The sequence below is a fragment of the Trachurus japonicus genome, chromosome 6 (assembly GCF_045865225.1).
Source record: "Trachurus japonicus isolate A0001 chromosome 6, Traja_1.0".
Classification (NCBI taxonomy): Eukaryota; Metazoa; Chordata; class Actinopteri; order Carangiformes; family Carangidae; genus Trachurus; species Trachurus japonicus.
In genome coordinates, this window is record NC_140912.1 from 8,418,294 (window position 1) to 8,441,787 (window position 23,494).

General features: G+C 41.3%; 1 protein-coding gene across 3 annotated transcripts in view; it reads left to right on the plus strand.

The window, feature by feature from the left end:
- The first annotated feature begins 6,371 nt into the window (after positions 1 to 6,371).
- The window catches only part of kcnq1.2 (potassium voltage-gated channel, KQT-like subfamily, member 1.2), a 180,128-nt gene continuing 163,005 nt past the window's right edge, over positions 6,372 to 23,494 (plus strand). For 2 of the 3 annotated variants that reach the window (XM_085778576.1, XM_085778575.1), the window contains exons 1-3: positions 6,372 to 6,479; positions 6,606 to 6,787; positions 11,882 to 12,543. In XM_085778576.1, coding sequence (XP_085634702.1) covers positions 12,044 to 12,543 — 500 coding nt within the window. In that variant the 5' untranslated portion in view covers positions 6,372 to 6,479; positions 6,606 to 6,787; positions 11,882 to 12,043. Of the gene's footprint in view, positions 6,480 to 6,605; positions 6,788 to 9,501; positions 9,673 to 11,881; positions 12,544 to 23,494 lie in introns of those variants that run through there. The other variant, XM_085778574.1, reaches the window with a different exon arrangement.

Here is a 23,494-nt window from a genome sequence, read left to right on the forward strand (position 1 = left end):
TTTTTATCAACCACAGCTGTGATTAAAGAAAATTAGAACTCTTTGGCAAATGCATCTTCCTTTTAATAATTGTCTGTACTGGCTGTGTTCATAGTTTCATCATCATCATTAAGCCTTCAGGTGGATGAGACTCTTTGTAATTCAACAGTTTAACTTACAATTTATACAATATTTCCACAACACGCAGAATATCAGTGTCCACTAAATACAGCTGTTACAGAACCAGACATTTTAATTAAACACGAATGCCCCAGACACAGTTGCAGATGTTGGATTTGGTAGAAGAAGAAAAAAGTCACAAGCATGTTTGTTTTTTTCCGAACAATTTAATAATATGATTATGAGTTTAAGTGATCATTTAGCATACTGACATTGAACAAACACACACTGACGACGGTGAGGAGGAGGAGGAGGAGGAGGACGTCCACGGTTCTTCCTCCGGCCCCGGTGAAGACGGGGAGCAGCTGCACCGTCAGGACACACACACGACACACACCGACCATGGAGGAGAAGTCTCGGTTCCTACATTTTACCACCGTGGCATTAATAAGCCGTAAAATAAATTAACGTGAACGGAGCAACAGGTGTAGAACATCAGCCGCGATGAGACACTGTTGACACACACAAACACAGACAGCATAAATGACTTATCAAGCTAAAATTACTGAAAAATATGGGTTTTACAGGGAAAGTAATGTAAAACAGTCCGGTTTCACGTCAGTAAATGCAGTCACTACGAGGCGATCTCATCAATTAAAACGTTACGTTTAAGAATACGAGTTGACAAGAGACTAATAACAGACATTAATATCATAAAGTTGATGTGACCAAACAAAAACTCACCTTTGAGCCGTGTCTTCCACTTTTCTGAGTGATTTTAGCACCGGACAGAGTCTCATTAGTTTGAGGCATCCTCGGTCCCGAGACACACACGACCGCGCACTGCTGGTGCACGGACACAGCCGTGACGTCACGGCCAGAAAAGAGACTTTTCTGTGGCTTTTCTGGCCGTTAGAAAACATTTTGACGGATAAAAAGTCCATGACTTAAAAATATAGAATACAAAGATTAGTAATTAACGGAGGTTACAGCTGGAGGTGTCCTGTGAACAGTTTTACAGGCTTCTCTTTTACTATTGCGGTCTATGGGAAAAATCCTTTCTGGGCCGCATGGGATTTTTTGTTGCAGTACCATGGGTGGCCACTGGGAAAAATCGGCGTGCCTGCTGAGAGGATTACAGGGGGGCTGCGCATACGCCGAAAAAGTTTCTGACTTCCGGGTTTACTTCCGCGTTATGCGGCCCATAGAGCATGCGCAGTTGAGTCACCCCCCATAATGCTCTGCGGCCTCCCATCATGCCCTGGGGCAATGAGAACGAGCAACCGCCGTTCTAGTTTTGGCGCTGCGCGTTCATGTATGAGTTATTGTGGATTTAAGGAATGAGTATTAAGACTTTTACAGGACTCACACGGACTTTAAAACAAAGATAATGATTTAAAAAGTAAGACGACCGATCGTAGGTTTACTACGGTCGTTTATATGATCGTTAAATCGTTTTGACAGTTAATTAATATACATGTTACACTGAAAACGAGTTATAGTCCGAACCTGTAAGCTTAAATCACAATGGAAAATAAATCATAATTAACTGTATTTTTGTTAAACATGACAGAGATGACCACAGAACACCTCAAATAATGTAATGAGGCTTTACTTTTACCTTTTTTATATTGAATAGTATATTTAACTTGCTGCACAGTTCACCAGTTGTACAGGACGTTGGTGGAGGTATTATAAGCTTAGTCACACGTGTTTTGTTTTTATCAACCACAGCTGTGATTAAAGAAAATTAGAGCTCTTTGGCAAATGCATCTTCCTTTTAATAATTGTCTGTACATAGTTTCATCATCATCATCATTAAGCCTTCAGGTGGATGAGACTCTTTGTAATTCAACAGTTTAACCTTACAATATTTCCACAACACACAGAATATCAGTGTCCACTAAATACAGCTGTTACAGAACCAGACATTTTAATTAAACACGATGCCCCAGACACAGTTGCAGATGTTGGATTTGGTAGAAGAAGAAAAAAGTCACAAGCATGTTTGTTTTTTTCCGAACAATTTAATAATATGATGAGTTTAAGTGATCATTTAGCATACTGACACTGAACAAACACACACTGACAACGGTGAGGAGGAGGAGGAGGAGGAGGAGGACGTCCATGGTTCTTCCTCCGGCCCCGGTGAAGACAGGGAGCAGCTGCACCGTCAGGACACACACACTGATGGAGGAGTCTGGACAAGTCTCGGTTTACATTTTACCACCGTGGCATTAATTAAGCCGTAAAATAAATTAACGTGGACGTTGTGAACGAAGCAACAGGTGTTGAACATCAGCCGCGATGAGACACTGTTGACACACACACACACACACATACAGCATAAATGACTTATCAAGCTAAAATGACTGAAAAATATGAGTTTTACAGGAGCAGTAATGTAAAACAGTCCGGTTTCACGTCAGTAAATGCAGTCATTACGAGGCGATCTCATCAATTAAAACGTTACGTTTAAGAATACGAGTTGACAAGAGACTAATAACAGACATTAACTATCATAAAGTTAAATTAACTCGATGTGACCAAACAAAAACTCACCTTTGAGCCGTGTTTTCCACTTTTCTGAGTGATTTTAGCACCGGACAGAGTCTCATTAGTTTCAGGCATCCTCGGTCCCGAGACACACGACCGCGCACTGCTGGTGCACGGACACAGCCGTGACGTCACGGCCAGAAATGAGACTTTTCTGTGGCTTTTCTGGCCGTTAGAAAACATTTTGACGGATAAAAAGTCCATGACTTAAAAATATAGAATACAAAGATTAGTAATTAACGGAGGTTACAGCTGGAGGTGTCCTGTGAACAGTTTTACAGGCTTCTCTTTTACTATTGCGGTCTATGGGAAAAATCCTTTCTGGGCCGCATGGGATTTTTTGTTGCAGTACCACGGGTGGCCACTGGGAAAAATCGGCGTGCCTGCTGAGAGGATTACAGGGGGGCTGGTGTCTATTCACCACTTTCCGTAGAACGCCGCTGGGCGTCGCCATGACACTCAATTCACCGACAAGTCGGTTTCGCACTTCTGTCTCACTTCAAGCAGAATGGAGCTAGCCTAGCAGTCTGTCTTAGAAGTGTTTTTATTATTATTACAAGTTCATAGAATGTCCTCCGGTACGACATGTGCTGTTGTTGGATGCACAAACAACTCAAGGAAAGTTAAAGATTTTATGAATGGAGCCTGTAACGACCATAAAGCCAATCGCAAGAGTTGTGGATGTCCGGTTGCTACGTTAGCCGCTAGCTGTTGCTACGTAAACAACCGACTTCCGGGGTGGTGTGACGCAATGGATCATGGGAAAATAAAGTGGTGAATAGTTCCAAACATTCCTCCCGCGGCACTGGACCACGTCTGTTTCTATGGCTGCACAGCAAGAAACTACTGAGCTACGTTGACGAAATACCGACCAATTTTAAGTTATAAAGTGGTAATAATCTTTCCCAAGTACAGTAACCATGTTGACTTAACAAAATAAAAATTATTAGACTGATCGGTTCATTGAAAAACATTTATTTATTTACGTAACTGTGGTGATTTCAGTCCGTAGCCCAGAAGCAGCCCTGCTCACTTTTCATTCAAACAAACTAATGCCACTGCCACAGTTGTTAAATTTCATCAATGAGACCAACATTAATCTCTTCAAAATAATTTAACAAGCCAGCGGTAAACCTCTAAAAGCATGCGGATACGTTACTTGGCTCGTTTTCTCCGACGGGAGGACGGACGGTCGGCCCCGGCAGATCAGCTCAGTAGAGCGGCTGCAGCTGCTGTGACAGCCGCCTCCCCTGGTCCCCGGTCGGGGCTCACACAGACTCTGCACTTCTCCCAGAACAAACATCGGTGCAAGTTCCTAACAAACGTTATGAACTGACCACAGACTCCGGATTAAACGGTGACTTTCTTGCATGAAAAAAATATTAAAACTGTGACGTGTTGACAGCGCTAAAGCCAGGTTTTGGCAGCTTTACTGCTGTGGCTCGGTTGCCGCAAAATGGCGATATCGATGCTAATTTCTGTTAGCCCGTCTATGAGGTTTTGCATTATACGTTAGCATTAAGCTAGCGGGCTTTATATTTAGGTGATACTGGCTGTGTGTGTGTTTTGGACGTTGTTTCAAACTGTGTGGGTTTGATTGAACATCTTTTATGCTTAAATATATATATTCCCGCTTAATATATTGCTTTACTCCTCTTCTTATGCCATTTTTACTGTAGGGCAGGCTAATCTTCACTTTAGAGTGACAAATAAAACCTTGAAGCAAGAAGATTTTGCCTTTTGTTTGAAAACTGACATTGATGTACATACAGTAATTCAGTAACAGTTGTAAATATACCTTTGTACGGTTTATTTTTTAATATTTACCGTCCAAAAGCAAGCTCAGTGCTGTCTGTCCCATAGCAGAACATGACAGCGGCAGCCTCGTTTGGAACTATTGGGAGCTACATGAACCACGTGACCGCGCTGGCGGCGACATCAAAGGCTGTCGCCACTCTGTTATATCTATCGCTCTGGTCTATGGGTCAAAGAGCAGCCAAATGAAGACCCCAGATCCTGATTGGCCAGCTTAGATGGTTGGGAAGCCAATGAGCTGTCTTGGTGGACGTCACATAGTGGAAGAATGCGGAAGGCGGGAGCCCAGCCACACCTGGACATCCATGCACCTGGAGGAAACACGGAACACGGGGAGGACGACGAGACACCTAACCGTTAATATAATACATCCATGCACCTAACACAACACCCTGTGTGTGTGTGCGTGCGTGTGTTTTTTTTTTTTTTGGGGGGGGGGGGGGGGGGGGGGGGTAAATTGCATGGCTTGCTGTGCGGTTAAATGACTAGCGGAAGCCGGAAGACGAGGTAGGTGAGTAGCACCAACTATGTGAGTGTCTGCCATGGATGTATTAAGGGTCTGCCTAACTGCATTTGTTTTGTTCGCTAACAAGCTAATTAGCGTTGGCTCAAGACACCCTGACGCCCTGTGTTAACCATAGCCAAAGACGGTTTAGCTAGGCTACTTGCAGGATAACCTTAGTTATGATGAAGTGTCATGCCTGGGCTCCACCCAACATGCCCACCTCTTTTTGCACTGCCAAGGCGGTGATTGCAGAGCTGCTCACTCTGAGCTACTGGCTGCAGCCAACACTTTTGGGACTTTTCCATATTCTGAAATGTTGTTACTGCTAGCTGGCTTAACAGCCAGCATGTCATGGCAGTACTTGTGTGTTGTGACTGGATTGTTTTTGGTTGGCTCTAATGAACACAGGCTTTATTGATCTGTGCTGTTAACTTTGTGTTGAGTGGCAGTTTTCACTGTCTTTGAGACGCCCTGCTGACTGGGAGGGTATACTAGGGGGACTTGTGGCAAGAGGTGTGGAAGATGAGGCTTTTGTTTTGTTCTGAGATGCTGATTATTTAGTGTGACATCTAGTGATAATTATTTATAAAATTTTCTTTTAATAAGAAATATTTATTTATTACCACAGTCAAAATCAGACAATATGGAGCTATGAAGAACTTTTATAAAATTAAGGTAATAGGGGTCATGTTAAAAAAATTATAACTAGCTATGGCAAAAGTAATAATGATGGTATTATATCATTACAGATGCTACAGTAACTCCAATCATGTGTCTCTTCTTGCACGACATACTGTTTATCGATGAGTAGTTTTGTAAATGCTTGAAAAGTATATGAATTTGAAGTGGACTGTGCTCTATTTCCTGATGTTGACAAAAAATGGCAGTGCCTCATTGCCAGTGTATGTGCAGCTACATTACGATGTAAAAGTAATATAATTTAACCTACCTATTCAGCTGCCAACTTCATGGATAGTGATCTCTTAAAGTAAATAAAGAAACCATCATTAGTCAGGAAACCCAGTCAGTTCCGTTTGGAGGGTATCGTGATTCAGATGGCTGGAATGAGATTTATGTGTCTCCGCAGTACCTGACTCACCGTCTACTGCATAACTACCAGCACCAGGAGGGAGCCATCAAAAAACTACAGCAGGGCGCCTTTGGACAGGCTTTCCGCTCAGACCACAGTTCTCACAAAGGTCACCTTTTCATGTGGGACCATGTCATTATATCCTTTCATGGATGAGGGTTGAATCTGAGATAGAGAAATTGCTGAGGCCTGTGTGTCACATCAGTGAAAGCATGGGGAGAGACAGAAGTAATTGACATTGCACCAATAATTACTGTTTTCGTGATTACAATCATGTGATACAATATTTTTTCCTTGTGCTCATTTTAGGGATTGCGATGCAGCACGTGAGGGTGTGAGAATCTTTTGCAGGAGAGAATCTGAACTGGGATGCCTGATGAACTACTGATGTCATTGGTCCTCCAGCCACTTCTGGTAATCAGCTGAATAAGTTTATTAAAATCCCATAGGCAACATCTGAGGCGATTCCTGTGACTCCGTCTCAAAGCATCGTCAAAGATTCTGATAGCTGTTCTGACATTCAACCTTCTTTTTGTCTAGCACGGTATATTCAGCAGGTGTACATCCTCTGTGGATGCCTTGGTGATCATAACGCCTATCTTGTACAAGCATGGAAGACTGGTGTAGCTGAACCAGAGGCAGGGCAAAGTAACTAAAGTTCCTGTTTGGATCCCCATCAGAGGCACATCTCAGCGTGAAGGTGACCACTTCCATCAGGCACAGTGAGTCACAAGAGCAAGCGTTTCCTCAGAGCTGTTTCAAACTCAGGAGTTGATGGGGGAGTCGTGGTAGAATTAGCACATCTGGTGGCTCGGAGCTGCCAGGTGTTGGACTTCCAGCTATCTTTGATTCAACTTTGATTCTAGACCTCAGTGCAGTCTTGGAGCAGGTTCTGGGGGTAGGATGTATCCTGCTCTTCATCCCTCTAGCAGAGGAACCAGAGAGAAGTTTGGTCCAGTGTGTATTCAGTGTGATTACTGTCCAGCTCTTTTAGACGTCATAAGCACAGGACCAGGACAGACTCTACCAAGCTGTTTCAGTTTCCGTCCTGTTCACCTGCAGCTCCACCATCTAAAAACTACTACAGTAAATAATAAATCAATTTTATGTGTAGCAGAAATGACAGTGAGGGGACCACTTTCTATCACTACCATATTACTACTGTAGATAGATAATACTAGACAGAATAATTTGTTTTGCTATTTGACAGTGGATTATCAGACATATAACCTTGTGTTTTGAAGTTTTTTCCAGAGGGGGGAGGTCTTTATTTTGGACCTCAAGTGCTTGCCAACTCCAATGAAAAATCTCAATTTTATTTTTGACTTTATGTGTGTGTCTTGTCCTCAAACTCGTAGCCTATACAGTAACTCCACTGAATACTGAATGCTTTGACCATTGTATAAACAATGCCACAAATATTGTAAATTGAAAATATTGAATTTTCATTAGACACCAAGATATATGGGACTGAATATGATAATACAATCTGCAAAAGGACTCTTATGCATTTCGATCCACCTTCAGTAACTATCAGTATCATGTTCAGTTCTACGTGGGAACCAACAAAAGGGCAAATGGTAAGCATGTGGCATTGTGAAGGGTTTGACACCCACTCAGTCTGCACTGAGTGGGTGAATTTTTAGTGCCTCCTGCAGGTGAACAGGTGTTAGGCTCATCAAGGCAGGACTACTAACTGGGTAAGGGGGTCAACTGTCTACAGTGATCCCAGAACTTCAGGGCCCCAAAACAACATGTTTACTCCATTTCATGTTTTTGAAAATGAGTTAGAGACTTGCACCATATCAGAAAAATCAATAGTAGCCTACCCAACTTGTGTTTTTGAATTAACATGTTAAAGCAGATATCAGTGGCACGGCCGTTTCGGCTAATGCTGTGTTCAAGGCAGGCTTTTGAAACCGTAAGTTACAGCTTCAAGTCACAACTACGACTTGGTAGCGTCCAGGTAACCCGTAGCTCGTGTTTTTACCGTCCTGTTGTCTGTGAAAGTTCCCTATAACGGCCACTCGTAACTTCCGACCCGTGAACTCGTACCAGATCGAACTGGTATGACTTCACAGGAAGGAAAACACAAAGTACGAGTTTCCTTGAACGCACCATGAGTTAGCAGCCCCCGCCCTTGTCAGGCATCAATTGGTCCTCGTGCTACGTCACCACATTCACGCGCATCCCTTGGCTGCACACACAGCCCTTCATGCCGTTCTCTCTCCTCATTGGATAACACTTGTATCCCACAAGGAAAATTTCTCCTCGGGTTACAGCAGAGCAGAGTGACGGAGAGACTCGTGTTTAGGCTGAAATACTTCATGTAAGTGATTGCTGACGGAAAATAGGACTATTTAGGACTTATATTAACAAAAACATTCCACTGATATCTGCTTTAAGGCTATTACCCTGCTTTATTACTTAATAGCCTTTTTTTTTTCACACAAAGCCTTGATTGAAATATAAACATGTTGAGTTTAGAGACAACTTGGATATTTAATGAGTTAACACATTTGAACTAGTAAAACTTAATAATCATCTCAACTAGAGCAAGGGGATATAATGAGGCAGTATGATGGAATATCAGTAAGTAGGCTAATACGTAAGTAATTCAGAAAAAGTAATTTCAAGAATTAATGACAACAACCCTTCATCATCTGTATTTACACTGGTGTATTATCTGTATCCACATGTGACCAGCGGATGTCCCTCTGCCAGCTGCCGCTTTTTGCAAGTGTGGTACGTTCAAATATCCTCGTAAAAACCACTTTCCCCCGATGTTGCAAACAAACATTGCCCTGTGGCTATAGCTTCCTTCACGAAAACACTCCCACAGTAACACAAGAATGAGATATTGGTCTTGTTTTTGGCTGGAACCGGTTTCAACACACCTTAAGATAAGGTAAGTTCAGGGAGGTGTATTTGTGATCTGTAGCCTATTACTTTAAAAACAGGCTGACTAATACCTTTTATACAGCTCATTATATTTAAAGTAATTAAATTAAAGTAGGCTATTATAGGAATACATTTGGAATCAAACAAACTGGCCGTGAAAGATAGGAATCTGTACAGAAATGTCTGACACTAGTTTGTCTTATTTCTGTGTGTCTGTTTTCCATCATCCTGGTTATAGGACACAAAAACTCGCTAATATAGAAGATGGTTTAAGAGTCGGGATCAAACCAATTGATGTTGTCTGCTCTATTGGACAGGCTACTTGAGCCTACATTGAATAGCTACAGTAATAGAACATTGCAAGGGTACCACTCCGCTGAGCACTCATGTCGTGTCAAAAAAAAACTCCGTAAACCTTGAACGCAGCATTTGGTCCAGGCACAGGCTGCGATGCACTTCAAAGGGACAGGTCCTGCAGGCAGCAGCCGATTGAAGACTTGTGCGCTCACAGTATGTTACCCATGTGTCTGAGCGACTGGGATCATTTGTAAATTCTGTAGTTAAATTTATTTACCACTCGGTCCTGTTTAGATTATAAAAAACAAACACAAAAGCAACAAACAAACAAAAATCACGGACTTGTCTGGCTTCAGGGATAATGTCATATCTGGCGCCGTTAACAACTTGAGTGTTTTTGGACTCGCAGGTAAGATTTGACACATTGGTGTGACATAATTTTGTTGTTTAATATTTCAGTGTCTCAGCTGCGACCAGTAGCGTCCAGCATTAATTCATTCAAACATTGACAACATTTGCGTGATTATGCGGCTTCATTAAACATGCTTATTTGACCAGTGTCGAGTTGGGATCAGCTGATAATGTGAGGAAAAGTTTATTTGTTTAAGAAGCTGAAACTCGGGGTGCTTAATTTACTCTAGACCATACGCGGTTATTTAATTTATAGAAGGCTGCGGATACCAAGTCAGGGTCGGTTCAGTATAACGGAAAGTCACCCAATACTGTAACTGTAGAGTCCCCCAGCAGCCTGTGCAGACATGACGGGTCATTGTGTGTCTCAGGACTGTGTGTTTTTAAAGGTAGAAACTCTATCTAGAGGGAGACAGGCGCGCATGTGGCTCCTGTCATCAGTCCATCCGTAGTTGAGGACAGATGGACGGGGCTGGCTGCTTCCAATTAGCCCACCTCTTTTACCCCGTGAGACTTTTTCCGATCCATTTAGGCAACATCCGGCCATCTATCACACTACCTGGGTCAGTATCTTTCCACAGAAGACACTAACCCACCTACTTACCACTGATACTCTAATTAAGTGATGTAAGTCGCAAACGTGGCGTGGACACTGCAGACGGAAAACGTTTTGGTCAAGTTGTCACGCTGGCGCAGACTCGGTTACATTCTTATTTCATTGCCAATTGTAGGAAAAAGTCATTTACAGTAAGTTGCATTCCACTTAATATTTAGGTTGTGTTTCTGATTTGCAGCTCCCGTTTGTGCACTGATAGGCACTGTACCTGCGTATCTGCATCTGCTGTGCATCATCACCTCTTTATGCCAGGTGGTGTGTGCGTACAGTGTGTAGTGGGATCAAAAAGTTTGAGACCTCCTTAGGAAACCACTAACATACTCGCCCGGCTGTGTGCATACATAGAGGCTACTGTATTGTCTATATAGAGAATTCACAGCATAAAAACCTGTAGGTAGTCTGAATTATGTGGCTGGAAATTTAATTACTATCCTCAATAATGGCCAAGAATCCCCTTTATTATTAATGAATATTAATGACAATTTAGACTCTTGATATGAGCAATTATTCCCTTTATTCTTAATTTTTGATTGGCATTTGGTTTTATGTGCGTTTTTAAAATAATGTGTTTGGCTCACAGGGCTGCAGCCATCTACTGCTTTAATCTGTCTAATTTTGTCTGGTTGCACAATGATTAAGCTTTTGTGATGTGGCAATGTTTTGTGAAACTAGAAAGGAAGGTCATGCAACTGTGGTGGTTTAATGTGTTGTGGGCTGGTGTATAGGATTATTTTCTCTAAATGTGAGTTAAGTGCATGTTTTGCATTATTTTTTTCACTTTAACCAGATAGGGAACTAGGCAGGTGTTGACACCCATCAAAGAAGCAACAGGATGTTTTTTTTTTTACAGTATGAAATCCTAAGAGAGAAAGCTGGCGGAAACGGATTTGTGTACTGACCTATGGCTGCCACATTAACTCATACGATTCTATTCTGGGAATATTACGTGCCAGTTACGCTTTTGTTATGCTTACAGGTCATAAGTCACAGTGTCAGAACCCATAATCATTTGCAAAAGTTCATAGAAATGGAAATCCCCCTCTTCTTTTCCTTCTCTTCTTTTAGCTTCAGCAACACACCCTGCTGTGGTATACGCTGTAGAAGCAGGTTAGAGTCAGAACAAGGACTGTTACTCGATGAAAACCCCGAACTGGCATCAGTGACCTATAAGCACAACAGGTTTTTGATCCTAATATGGCTATAGTTCAAAAGTAACATGTTGGAGGGAAACACCTTTAGTATTTGTGGGGCTCTTATCTGATGGTATTTAAGAATTTAGTCATAAAAACAGCAAGTAACTTCCTGTCAAGATCTTTCAACCATTGAATGTATTTTTTGGCAACCTTCACTGCTTTACTACTACAACAATTAAAAGAAACAAAATATTTTTTTGGAAATACACCCCCTGTAAAGAAAATACATGCAGTATGAAATCACCATCACTGTATTTGTATGATAGCAAAGTAGTGTTGATCAGGCAAACAAATGTTTACAACGTCTATGATTATGACAGATGTTAGTTTAGCAGGATCATTGCTGGTAGAGGGAAAGGCTACTATCTCCATGACTCATGTCATTTCTTCCACTGCAGGTATGGACGCACATGCAGCTCAGCAGACAGAACTCCTGTCTGCAGCAGGTAGCTAGGTGTGCCGAGCCAGGTGTTTTACCCTGCCTGTACCTACAATCTCCAGAACCCTCTAGAACTTTTATCCTTGGCCCTCTCTGAGCTAGACCACCCTGTGGGGGCAACATGGGGGAAAGACGGGCACGCTCCTTCCACATGACGTGTCATGTGCAGCGCGACTACGGCAGCAGGATGGGGAGTTCCTTCATAAGTTGCAGTCCCAATGGATACGCCAGCACGAGCCTCAGCCTCAGCCTGGACCAGGACATGGACGCTGACCTCGCAGCCTCCACCGGCACTCCAACCAGCAGCACTGCCGTACGGGCTCTTGCACCCGACAGGAGCCACTACTCTCCTGTTTCATTGGAACTGGACCCCACAGCGGTGAATAATGGATCAGGCATTCCCTGCTGTCCGCCCGCAGACACAAAAGACCCAGCGCAGCAGACGATACACAGCCAGCCGTCTATCACCTCTGTCCCACCACCTCTCCCTCGTTCGAGCTGGCTGCATCATCACCAAAAGGATTTCCACAGCCCTTACATCAAGACTAGCATGCAGGGGGATGTTTACAACTTCCTAGAGAGACCTGCTGGACTGAAATGCTTCCTCTACCACTTCCTTGTGTGAGTACCTGTCTAGTTCTGTGTACAGTACAGACTTCAGGTCAGTTTGGCAGGATCAGTAGATGTCCTGATCGTAGTTTATGATGACCTTGTTTAAAGCTTTAACAGCTGAATTATAAATATAAATAGACTCTATAAAGTAAGTACATTCTATAAGTGCACATACAGAAACATTCTCCCTGAAAACAATGCAGAATAAAATCCAAAACATAAGTCCACAAACTTTGACAAACTAAAAAAAAACTAAACATGATAAGGCTTAACTCTAATGTCAGGGCTAAGAACCGTTCAAAAAAAAAAAAATCAAACAAAAGACAAGTGCCTCTTAAGCCAAGTGACACAGGTCTGCGCGATGTCTCTTAGCGCCAGTCCCTCTCTTGTTAATTACATCTAAGGCAGCTCCGTTCCAGTATTAGGTTCTGGTTCACAGTAACACAAGTAGAGGTGTCTGTGGCCTGCTGGCTGTCAGCGTTTGTTTTAAGATAGCCCAACAGAAGCAGGTCAGTGTGATCTGTTCAACCACACCTCTGGCCTTGATGAGCCTGCTCTTTTCTGCTCTTCAACCATCATCAAACCAGCAACCTCATGCATGAAACATGGAGCTGCCTTCTTGATGCAGCTAAGATGACCTGCAAGAAGAGCGCACTGACCTACAGTTGACACATAACTTGAATGAGTCATTTTATTAACTGTCACCTCGGAACGTTGTCTCTCCTTTGTTGGAGCTCAGGCTATGATTAAGCTAGAGTGTTTTAGCAGGGTGGAATGATGGGAAAAGACTGTGCTTCACAATTTGTCCGGGATAATATATTGTTTTTGTGTTGGAATGAGTGGTAGAAACCATGTAATCTAATGCTCGTTCTGGAAAATAATCAAACTTTTTTTATAAACTTAATTCATACAGCACCTTTTGTGCAAAGACTATTAAATATCTGACTAATGTATGAGAAACCAAATAGAATCTTTTATTCTCTTTTAAACACTACCCAGTGCTAGTTTAAGCTTTAATTCAAACATGTTTAGCACACTGGATAAATATTTGTATCACAGAAAGTTTCCAGTTTAACAAATTACCTACGGTGAATACAACTATGGAACAATACGTTTTGGTTATTGTAGAAAAATAACTCTGTGTTGCAGTAAGAGCACCGTTACAGTTATCTTACATTTTTGCAAAAATCTAAACAAAACTCTTCCAAGGCCACAATTAATTTCCAGGCCAAGAATAAACACCCAAGCATGTGACTGCAGGATCTTGCATGATCTCCCAAGTGTCCCACAATTTAGCCCTAGACATCATAGTAAACCCTGAGCCCATGGATTTAAAGCTGCTTAGATCAAAATATGAATGATAATAATAGAAGTTCAGTTGAAAGGCCTCCAGTGAACTGCTGTTTACACCCAGCTGCATCATACAGTAAGTCAAAAGAGAGAGAAACTCATTCCGGCAGTGTGAAGGCTTCAGAGCTCTGTTTCAAGGAATTATTTAATTGTACTGTACTGCAGCCCCACAACCACAGTGGACTTTTAAAATGTATTTTCCATATATCTACAGATTTAGGCAGAATAGAAACATGCTAATACAGCATCCTCATCTTTCTACCAACTCATTCTAAAAGGATGTTAGGAGGATTTTTGCTGCTGCCACTGCTGCTGCTATAGTTACACATGCAAATAACAGTATCCACCACTCCATGGATTGCTTCCTTGCCAGTTTTGTTGAAAACAAATACACATGGCTGGGAGGAGGGTTAGCAAAATAGAGAAAAGGTGTCTGGACTTGCATAGTTCCCCTTTAAATAAGATTCTTTTATGTACAAACTCTAAACCACATGGTGCATATTGACCATTCTGGCCTCTAATAACCACCACAGTAGCTACAGAACTTGACTTTCTTGTTACCTTAGCAGCATTTACCAACTCCTTTAACCTCCTTTGATGTAGGGTCATAAGGAAGTAACATTTTTGACATTTTAGGTTTGTATGGTGATTTGTGCTAATGAGGCTTGAACAAAGGAAAAAAGGTTATCCCGCACACTGTCAAATCACTTGCAAAAGACTTTATTAAAACAAACAACGTTTCGGTCCACAGGACCTTTTTCAAGCAGAGATTTTGGAGGCTTGAAATATTGTGACCTGTTGCAAAATAACAATTTTTTTTTTTGCCTCTTGTTTACGTTAGAAATTTTATTTGCAGAAACATAGACGCTGTGGTCACATGTGGCTACCAAATATTTATATTTTTTCAAAATGTGCTGTCAAGGGGGCGGTGGCGCAGTGGTTAAGGTGGCCGCCCCATGTAGAGGCTACAGTCCTCAACGCAGGCGTCCCCAGTTCGAATCCCACGTCGAGCAGACCTTTCCTGCATGTCATTCCCCCTCTCTCTGCCTCCCCCTTTCCTGTCTATCTCTACTATGGCTATCAAATAAAGGCATAAAAGCCAAAAAATATACTTAAAAAAAAAAAGTGCAGTCAAGGATGATTTTAAAAAGGTACAAATTTGACGATAATCTCGTTGTGGTGTGAGTGGGCAGTGGTCAGGGAAATCATAAGTTTATCCTCTCATTGAAATATTATGATCGTCATCAGTTTGCTCACAATGTAGTGCATCTCACTTTTTGGTTATGACTCAGCGGTTAGGCAACTCTGACTAAAAATACACATGACTTTGTTTTACTGTGCAACTCCTGGCAACAGTTTTGACATCTTCACCTCTCGGATGCTCCGTTCCTACAAATCATCCCTGATACAAACACGTTTATCTCTATAGTTCTTTAACTTAGTTGCTTTCCAAAGGATTTAATTATTTAAACATCCCAGACTAACTTTACGTCATTAGAAATAGTAGGTACACCCAACACTTTTCAGCTGTGTCAGTGTGAAATTGTGCATGAAGAGAGGCTGAATTAGTCTCTCCATCTCATTAAAATAATACCTTTGTCAGTCACAGATGGATGGAAACCCTGCAGTGATTCTCAATTCTACTGGTTGTTTGTGTGTTTTGTGTGCCATGCATTGCTGATAATCCGTCCCAGCAGTAATTGAGGCTCTAATGTTCTCCCCTCACAGAGGAGAGAGAACCCGAGCCTGTCCTTCATTTAGTATTAAACCCTTCTGACTGATCCCTGCTGACACTCCTTTAAGTAACTCTTACTTGTCGATGGCTATCACTGGTGGCCATCTATTCTCCTGGCCTCTTTAGAGATTGGCAGGGGAGAAGGGATGCATAAAGGGCCATATGCGGCACTCATGACAGCCCTAATAGCCATGCTCCACAATAGGATGACACACACACACACAGACACAGGTGGCTGCTTTATTCATCACTACCTTTATTGTGCGCGGATCAGCAACAGTTCCACCACTGGCTGCAATTTCAGCACACACACTGCCAGTACATGTTTGCATGTTTGCAGACACAGACATGCGTCTATAAGATCACACACATGCAGAGGGTTGGATTGCATGAAACAATGAAAGGAAATACTCAAAACACTGACTCTGACTCATAAAGGCTCATCTCAACACCCCATCTGGCTGCTTCAGAACATCTGTCCAATCAACAGGTGCCATAAATAGGATAACACACCATTTAGAAAATAGAGATTAATGCAACCTTGACGAATCTATGCACAATGTACACATAGTTTAAGTGCATTGAGGTATTCATTAGATTTGCTTTTTTGCTTTAGCCTCAAGAAAAGTTTTGAGTTCATTCCTTTACTCACCAACAGCTGTCTCCAGCAGTGGAACACTCTTTTCTACTGCAGTTAGCATGCTGACCAGCTAGCCCCAGCCCGGCCTGTCACTTTCTGATCACATTTCACCATAGCCCACCTTTCCTTTTATATTATGAAGACGATGATGGCTGCTGCTGGCCAGAAACCACATTTGGCAGCAGAGTAAATATGATATTAATTTCATATAAGTGGTGTATCAGTAAATAGTTCAATCAAATCTAAGAAGACATGGTTACTATTTTAGACTGTATGTCATAACAATAAGCAGTGAGTGGTTAATTTAAATGATATGCCACAAAATGCATATAATATAATAAATGTCACATATGTCCATCCCCAAAGGTGACGGACAGAAATGGGTAGAAATCCCTTGGACTTAGTGCGGTATACATGAACATGTGTCCGAAAAGAGTCTTATGCAATTGCATGCAGACTCACCAGCTCACAGACAACCTGGGACAATGATCCCCCTCACGATTAGGCCACTCCATCTGAGTCTTTTACATAACCAAAGGGAATAAACATTTATGTCCTGATGATTTCCAAATGCCCTTCTCAGACTGAAAGCAGATTACAGCCATACCTCTCAGTCTTCTTATCCACCCAAGTCTCACAGTTCACTTTCTTACTGAAGAAAACGTCTACTTGCATTTGAGACAAAAATGTCTAAGTCAAACCAGGAAGAAAATGTGAGCCCAACTTTCTGGTTTAATCCTTAATTTCTTTAAATTATCCTTGTTTGCAATCATACATGGTATTATCTGATCAAGGTCATTTCCGCTGTAACGTCATCACACTGCAACCCGTTTACTGCGGAGAAAGCATTGCACCTGTTTATCCTCGTGAATATGCAGCAGGCCAGATGTTGTTTGGAATACTTGGTTCTGTTGTGTATTTTTATATCTGGGCAGATTATTGAAATGGCTATAGTGAATCCTCAGCTCCCAGGCTTTCCCCTACATCTATGCAGAAAGGAAACCTCTTGTTGGATATCTGCTTACAAGAGATTACTGACTGACTGAAGAGCACTGTATGGCTCGCTCTCATTTCTCTGTAGTTAGTAGTAAGTTAGCACTGGGGAATATTTTTTCAGGTAAAGGCAGTTATTGAGTCACTTCACCTTGCACTTTTAGTCACCTGGCACTGGCACATTTGTGGTGTTGTTTTTCTTTGCTTGTTAGATGTAATACTTGGATATATAAATAACTTCTTAAAGCCTTATTTTTTTACACCAAATAATTTAAAGCTTGAGTTTATTAAGCCAGAATTGTGTAGTCAATACAGCCTAAATAAAATGTCCATAAGTATCTCACAGTTCACAGACCATCTCAAATGTCATTCTTTGTCCACCAAAAACACCTCAAATGCATGGTACTCAATTTAATAATAAGGCTGCAAAATAAGCAAAAAGCATAATTTTGCAATTTTATGTACAGATATTGTGATTGCCATATGCAGTTGCGATTTCAGTTGGAATAGTAATTTTTGCTTTTCATTTTTACACAACTAACATAAATGTGATTATGTGATTCCCCTCCCCCCCGAGTCTTGTACCAAGCAAGTATGTCCCTTTAGATCTTTAGGACATGATTTGGCCAGGGTTTTTTTTTATTTTTTACCTTACCACATTTTACCTTGTGATTAATTATGCACCCCTATTAGATATTATATTAAAGTCTCTTTGATTCAATAGTGGGCAAAAATATTGATTTTATTCCCACAAATGGCAGCTTGAATTGGAAGTAACAATGTTTTTATTTATCGATTGTGATTGAGAAATGCTACCATCACTACATTGTCTTGGCCTTTGAATTGTTAGTTAAGAACTTGTAGCACTGTTGTCCTGTTGTGACCATATTCTTTACAATGGTGCATGAATCTCCAACTGAATTAAACTCAGAAGTTTAGGCTACTGCACTTTGGCTATGTATATTGATGATGCTGAACCTGACATATTTGTTGAAGTTACTTATGAATGACATTGCCACTGCTGTCTGACACCCCTCCCAACTATTTCTCTTTTCATTCATCTTGCCCTCCAACCTGTAAGGAGATTTACATCTATTTTCCAAGTATTTGGTGGACAAGCTGATGGCTAAGCCAGGATGGAATATCCATGTTTGTGGCTGGTGGCTGATGTGGTGTAATCCACCCTAAGCTCTTCCATGGATGGCCTAGGGGGTGGGGGGTGTTACTAGGGCTAGCAGTCATGTCCAGGGTAATTTGCATGCTTTTAGGTTGAACTTTGTGCTTGTCAAAGTCACAAGCTCCTTTCCTCATGCAATATCCCAAGAAGAAGAAGCTTCAGAACAGAGAAATGTTAAACTGAGAGAAATTTTTCAAACAAGAACTAAAGTTATCGGACTAACAAGGACAAACAGTATGGACAATGTCTTTGATTTGATTTGATTTGAAAACTTTATTGAACAGCATTAGACAAGTGTTCAAAAGGATTAAAAACACAATAAAGCCCAAAGGCTTATTTCCATTGTGGTCCTTTACTCTGATATAACCTTAGACTCAATGCAGGTGGATGCTGAGCCAGATGTTTTCCTTAGATGTTAAATGACCTTCCTCCAGCTGTCGTATCAGCTGCAGCATTAGCAGTATTGCACCAGCATATGCATAGCATCACTGATTTAAATAGAATGCAATTTTTTACTCAAATGTGAGAGGTAAGTGACAGTTTTAAAGGTATAGTATGTAGGAATTACCCCCATCTAGCGGTGCGATTGCATATCTGAACGTATTCGTGATGTTGCGTTCACGTGAAATCGGGCAGACGTCAGACAGACAACAGACGCTGCATGTAACAGGATAAACAAGCGTCTACGTAAAGAAGTGGTCCGCCAGCACGAGGCAAAACAATACAGGCGTGACAATATGTTGTCATGGTGATGTCGTATTGTTTACCTGACCCACATTTTACCGTCTTTCTCTGGTGGAGTAAAATGACATCCGGTTGGTTTGCCGATGGCGTTATTCAGGTGCCTGACTGCACCTGAATGCAACATCAGTGCCTCCGTCCTTCCTCACACTACACAGTGGTGACAGTTTTAACAGGCGCTACCTGGAAAACCTTCTCCCCGAGCCGACAGCTCCGGTGAGTTTCTGTGGTTACCTACGGTCATGCTGCCACTGAACGTAAAAAATGGCGATGCAACATGGCAGCCAAGGTTCGGTGCGCCCACCCTTATGTATTTGTAACGACTTGTAACAACTCATTCTAAGTTACGAGAAAGCTTTCATTTGTATGCGGGTGTGATTCGACTTCAGTGAAATACGTATTTATGAAAGCAATATTTGATTTTTAATAATAATCTAATAAAAAGCCAAATAAGTTACGTACTGGGGCTTTAAATAGAAATATGTGACTCTGACTTAGAGGAAAGTGAGTGGTTTCGATCTTATGATGTTTGAAATGCTGTGGAGGTAGCTTGTTTGATAGTTTACACTAAAAACTGAAGATTGGATTGTGGTAGAAAGTTCTCCCAGCCTGAAATATAATCTTTATTTGAGCTGATTGTGGAATTGCGTAACCTTTGGATTTTTTTTTTGTGGTAATATTGGCAGGGAGATTACAAATGGCTACTTGGCACTAATAATTACACATGGTAATGGTTTTGTGAGACTGAATTGGTTTGAATGTTCACTTTATGATGTTGGATGTCTCCATTGTTTGATGTTTAGGGTAGTTTTGTAAGAGAATCTCAAAAGTTATTGTAAACCTGATGACACTACACACCTTCATTCATATGTCCATCTACATAAGAGCGACTGAAGGCAAATGCTGCAATATGAGACTCCTTACTGTAATCATCTTAACTTTCTACATCCTTTGTTACCAGAAGTTTAAGTTGGTTTGTCACTGATCTTAATGAGCCGTGGACTGGACACCTGAGGGATCGCTTTCTTGTAAAAATGAGGCAATATAAGCTTAGTAAACATCATCTACATACAGACTGGTCTCCAAAGTGTGGTTAATGAGACATGTTTACACTTGAAAGTGAATATGATGATGAGTACATACACACATATTTTCTCCACTTATATCCAGACTGAAACAGACACACAAACACACCAAGGAATCGGGTTACTACAGTATGGAATGTAAGAAGAACAGTGACAGCATCTTCATGAGAAGATCACCTTGAGAAGCCATTAGGCCAACCATTAAGAAATAAACAAAACCTTAAAGGGATAGTTCAACATTTTGGCAAATTCGCCTACTACCATATTCCCTATAGTCCTAGGAGTAGGTTCATTACCTTTAAAGCAGAAGTAAGCGATCCGGTTGTTTTGGCTAACTTCTTGTCAGCCGATGGAGTTAGCAGTCCCCGCCCTCGTCATGCATCTATTGGTCCTCGTCCCTACGTCACCACATTCACGCGCATCCCTTGGCTGCACACACAGCCCTTTATGCCGTTCTCTCTCCTCATTGGATAAAGGTTGTAGGATACAAGGAAAGTTTTCTCCTCGGCTTACAGCAGAGCAGAGTGACTGACAAACCCGTGTTTCGGACCAAACACTCTATATAAGTGATTGCTGTCGGAAGATATAACTATTTAAGACTTATATTAACACAAACATTCCGCTTACTTCTGCTTTAAATATCGGTGTTGTTTTGAGATCTGTGGAGACATGAGCTGCTCAGCTAACATGAAATGATCCCCTGTCCCTCAAAACTCATCAAATACACAATCGCTCTCATGGACAAGTTGTGACCTGCACATTCACCACACTATGAAATAATCATGTATAATTATGTAACATTACAACACACGAAGCAAATACTCTAGTAGGCTACTAGTACTTGCGCTTTTGAAATCACTCCGCACAGCAGCCGTGTCTGGAATGAAGTTCCGGCTATGCATTTGCCATGAAAACAACTCTGTCTCGTAATGTTACATGATTATTTCATAGTGTGGTGAATGTACAGGTCTCAACTTGTCCACGAAAGCATTTTGGATTGTGTATTTGATGAGTTTTGAGGGACAGGGGACCTATAGCGTTACCTCAGTTGTGTTCGCTGAGCAGCTTGTGTCTCTGCCCCGCAGATCTCAAAACAACATGCACTGATACTTAAAGGTAATGAACCTACTCCTAGGACTATAGGAAATATGCCAATAGGCAAATTTGCCAAAATGTTACTCATCATCATATTCACTTTCAAGTGTAAACATGTCTCATTAACCACACTTTTGAGACCCGTCTGTATGTAGGTGATGTTTACTAAGCTTATATTGCCTTAGGTTCACTGTTGATTGAGTGGAGGGTTTGGTGTGGCTCTATGTTGGACTTATTTTAGTGAAGCTGGAAGGATCTGCAGTCAGTAATTCTCACTAAAGCCCCAGATGTTTTGTTTTAATCAGATCCCAGGGGTTTGGCCTGGCTACATAAGGTTGGCTAATGGTTGTGAGTGAGTGACCCAGTCCTGTCTGCAGCAGACACCTCCCTGGGGTGTCAATCCAGAATGCTTTTGGATATGACATTGGAAAAATGCTGAATTGTGCCGTCTAGTTACAGTGTCTTCACACAGCCTGACTAAATGCAGCATCTCAAATCATTAGTCAGGTTTTGGCAGTGGTTTTATCAGGGCTGTGTGTTTTGTGTTATTTATTTAATTTTGTGACTCCAATCTTCAGACAGACACACAGGTTTTGATTTTCTTTTTTAATTCTTGGCATGAAACAAAAACAAAACTCTTGATCAGTCTGATTCTGACCCTGCTGATGTGCTTGAGAAGTTGTGTCAACAACAAATATTCCATTTCGGTCTCTTTAATGCCAATCAACATTTTGAAGACATAACTATACTGATACATAAAATATAGAATTTGCTGCAGTCTGCTGTTGATTATCCTTTCTAGTCAGTTATGGCATTCATCCCATTTCTGGCACAGTGTTTGGAGTCCTGCGGATATTGCAGTGCACCGTTATCCTTTTAAAACAAAACAAATGCCAAGTCCCATACGCTGAAGGGAAACAGATTACATGACCTGGTCAAGGACCTACATGACCGTGACATCATATTTATACTTATCCTAATAAAATGATCTTATTTCAACACAAGGGAAAAGGATTTTGAGTTGACTTGACATAGCTTTGTTCTGACTCTGGCTGACTGGTCTTTGATAATGCCACTGCCTGAGAGCCTAGCAACATGTAACAAGTAGTTGGTCCCACTGATCAGTCGCTGCACACATCAGGTCAGTGAATGCTGAGATAACCACAATGGAAAGATCTGCACGCATGATTTTCATGCACTGATGATTAAGAATATCAATGTCTTGTTATACAGTGTCTTCATTTGCATAAAATTGTGGGAAATTTGTTTTTTAAAGCTGAGAATGTTTTTAGTAGCCAACAGAATTCAACAGCTCCATCAGATATTTTAATGTCAATATTTTTTTTCTTTTTCTTTTTTAACAAATGGCTATACATTTCATTTGTCTGAAGTTCCCAAAACTCAGACACAGATGAAAACTGAAATTATATGTTTCAAGAACTTGAAAAAATTTAGATGGCACAGAAGGAACATAAAGACTGATGAAGCGATGAAGTGTAGTTCAGTGTAACACAGAGTCCATCCATCCATCCATCCATCATCCATCCATCCATCCATCCATCCATCCATCCATCCATCCATCCATCCATCCATCCATCCATCCATCCATCCATCCATCATCCATCCATCCATCCATCCATCCATCCATCCATCCATCCATCCATCCATCCATCCATCCATCCATCCATTAATTATCTGGGGTTGGGTCGTGATGGCAGTAGGTTAAGCAGAGGGTTACAGGTGGCCCTTTTATTACTGTAAATACCAGTACAAATAAAAAACATTTATTCATTTATTCTGTGTATTGTAAAAAAAAAAGTTAGAATTACAGGACATCTATCTTTATTCAATTTATTGACATCTTGTTAATCCTGTATTTTTGAAATCATATTTAAAATTGAGAACTAAGACAGCTTTGACATGACTGGCTCATTCCTCACTGGTGACCTCTCCTGCTCCTGCTTTTATGTTGCACCCTGCATGTGGAATCGTTTGCTTTTAGTGAGATGTACACTCTACAGGGGGTTGGATTGGCTCTGAGCTTAGTTTTTAGATGTCATACACATCTGAAATCCTTCACTCCCATATGTCGAGGACACGGCACCAAGGGCGTGTCTTACCATGGAATCTCATTGGCTACCCCA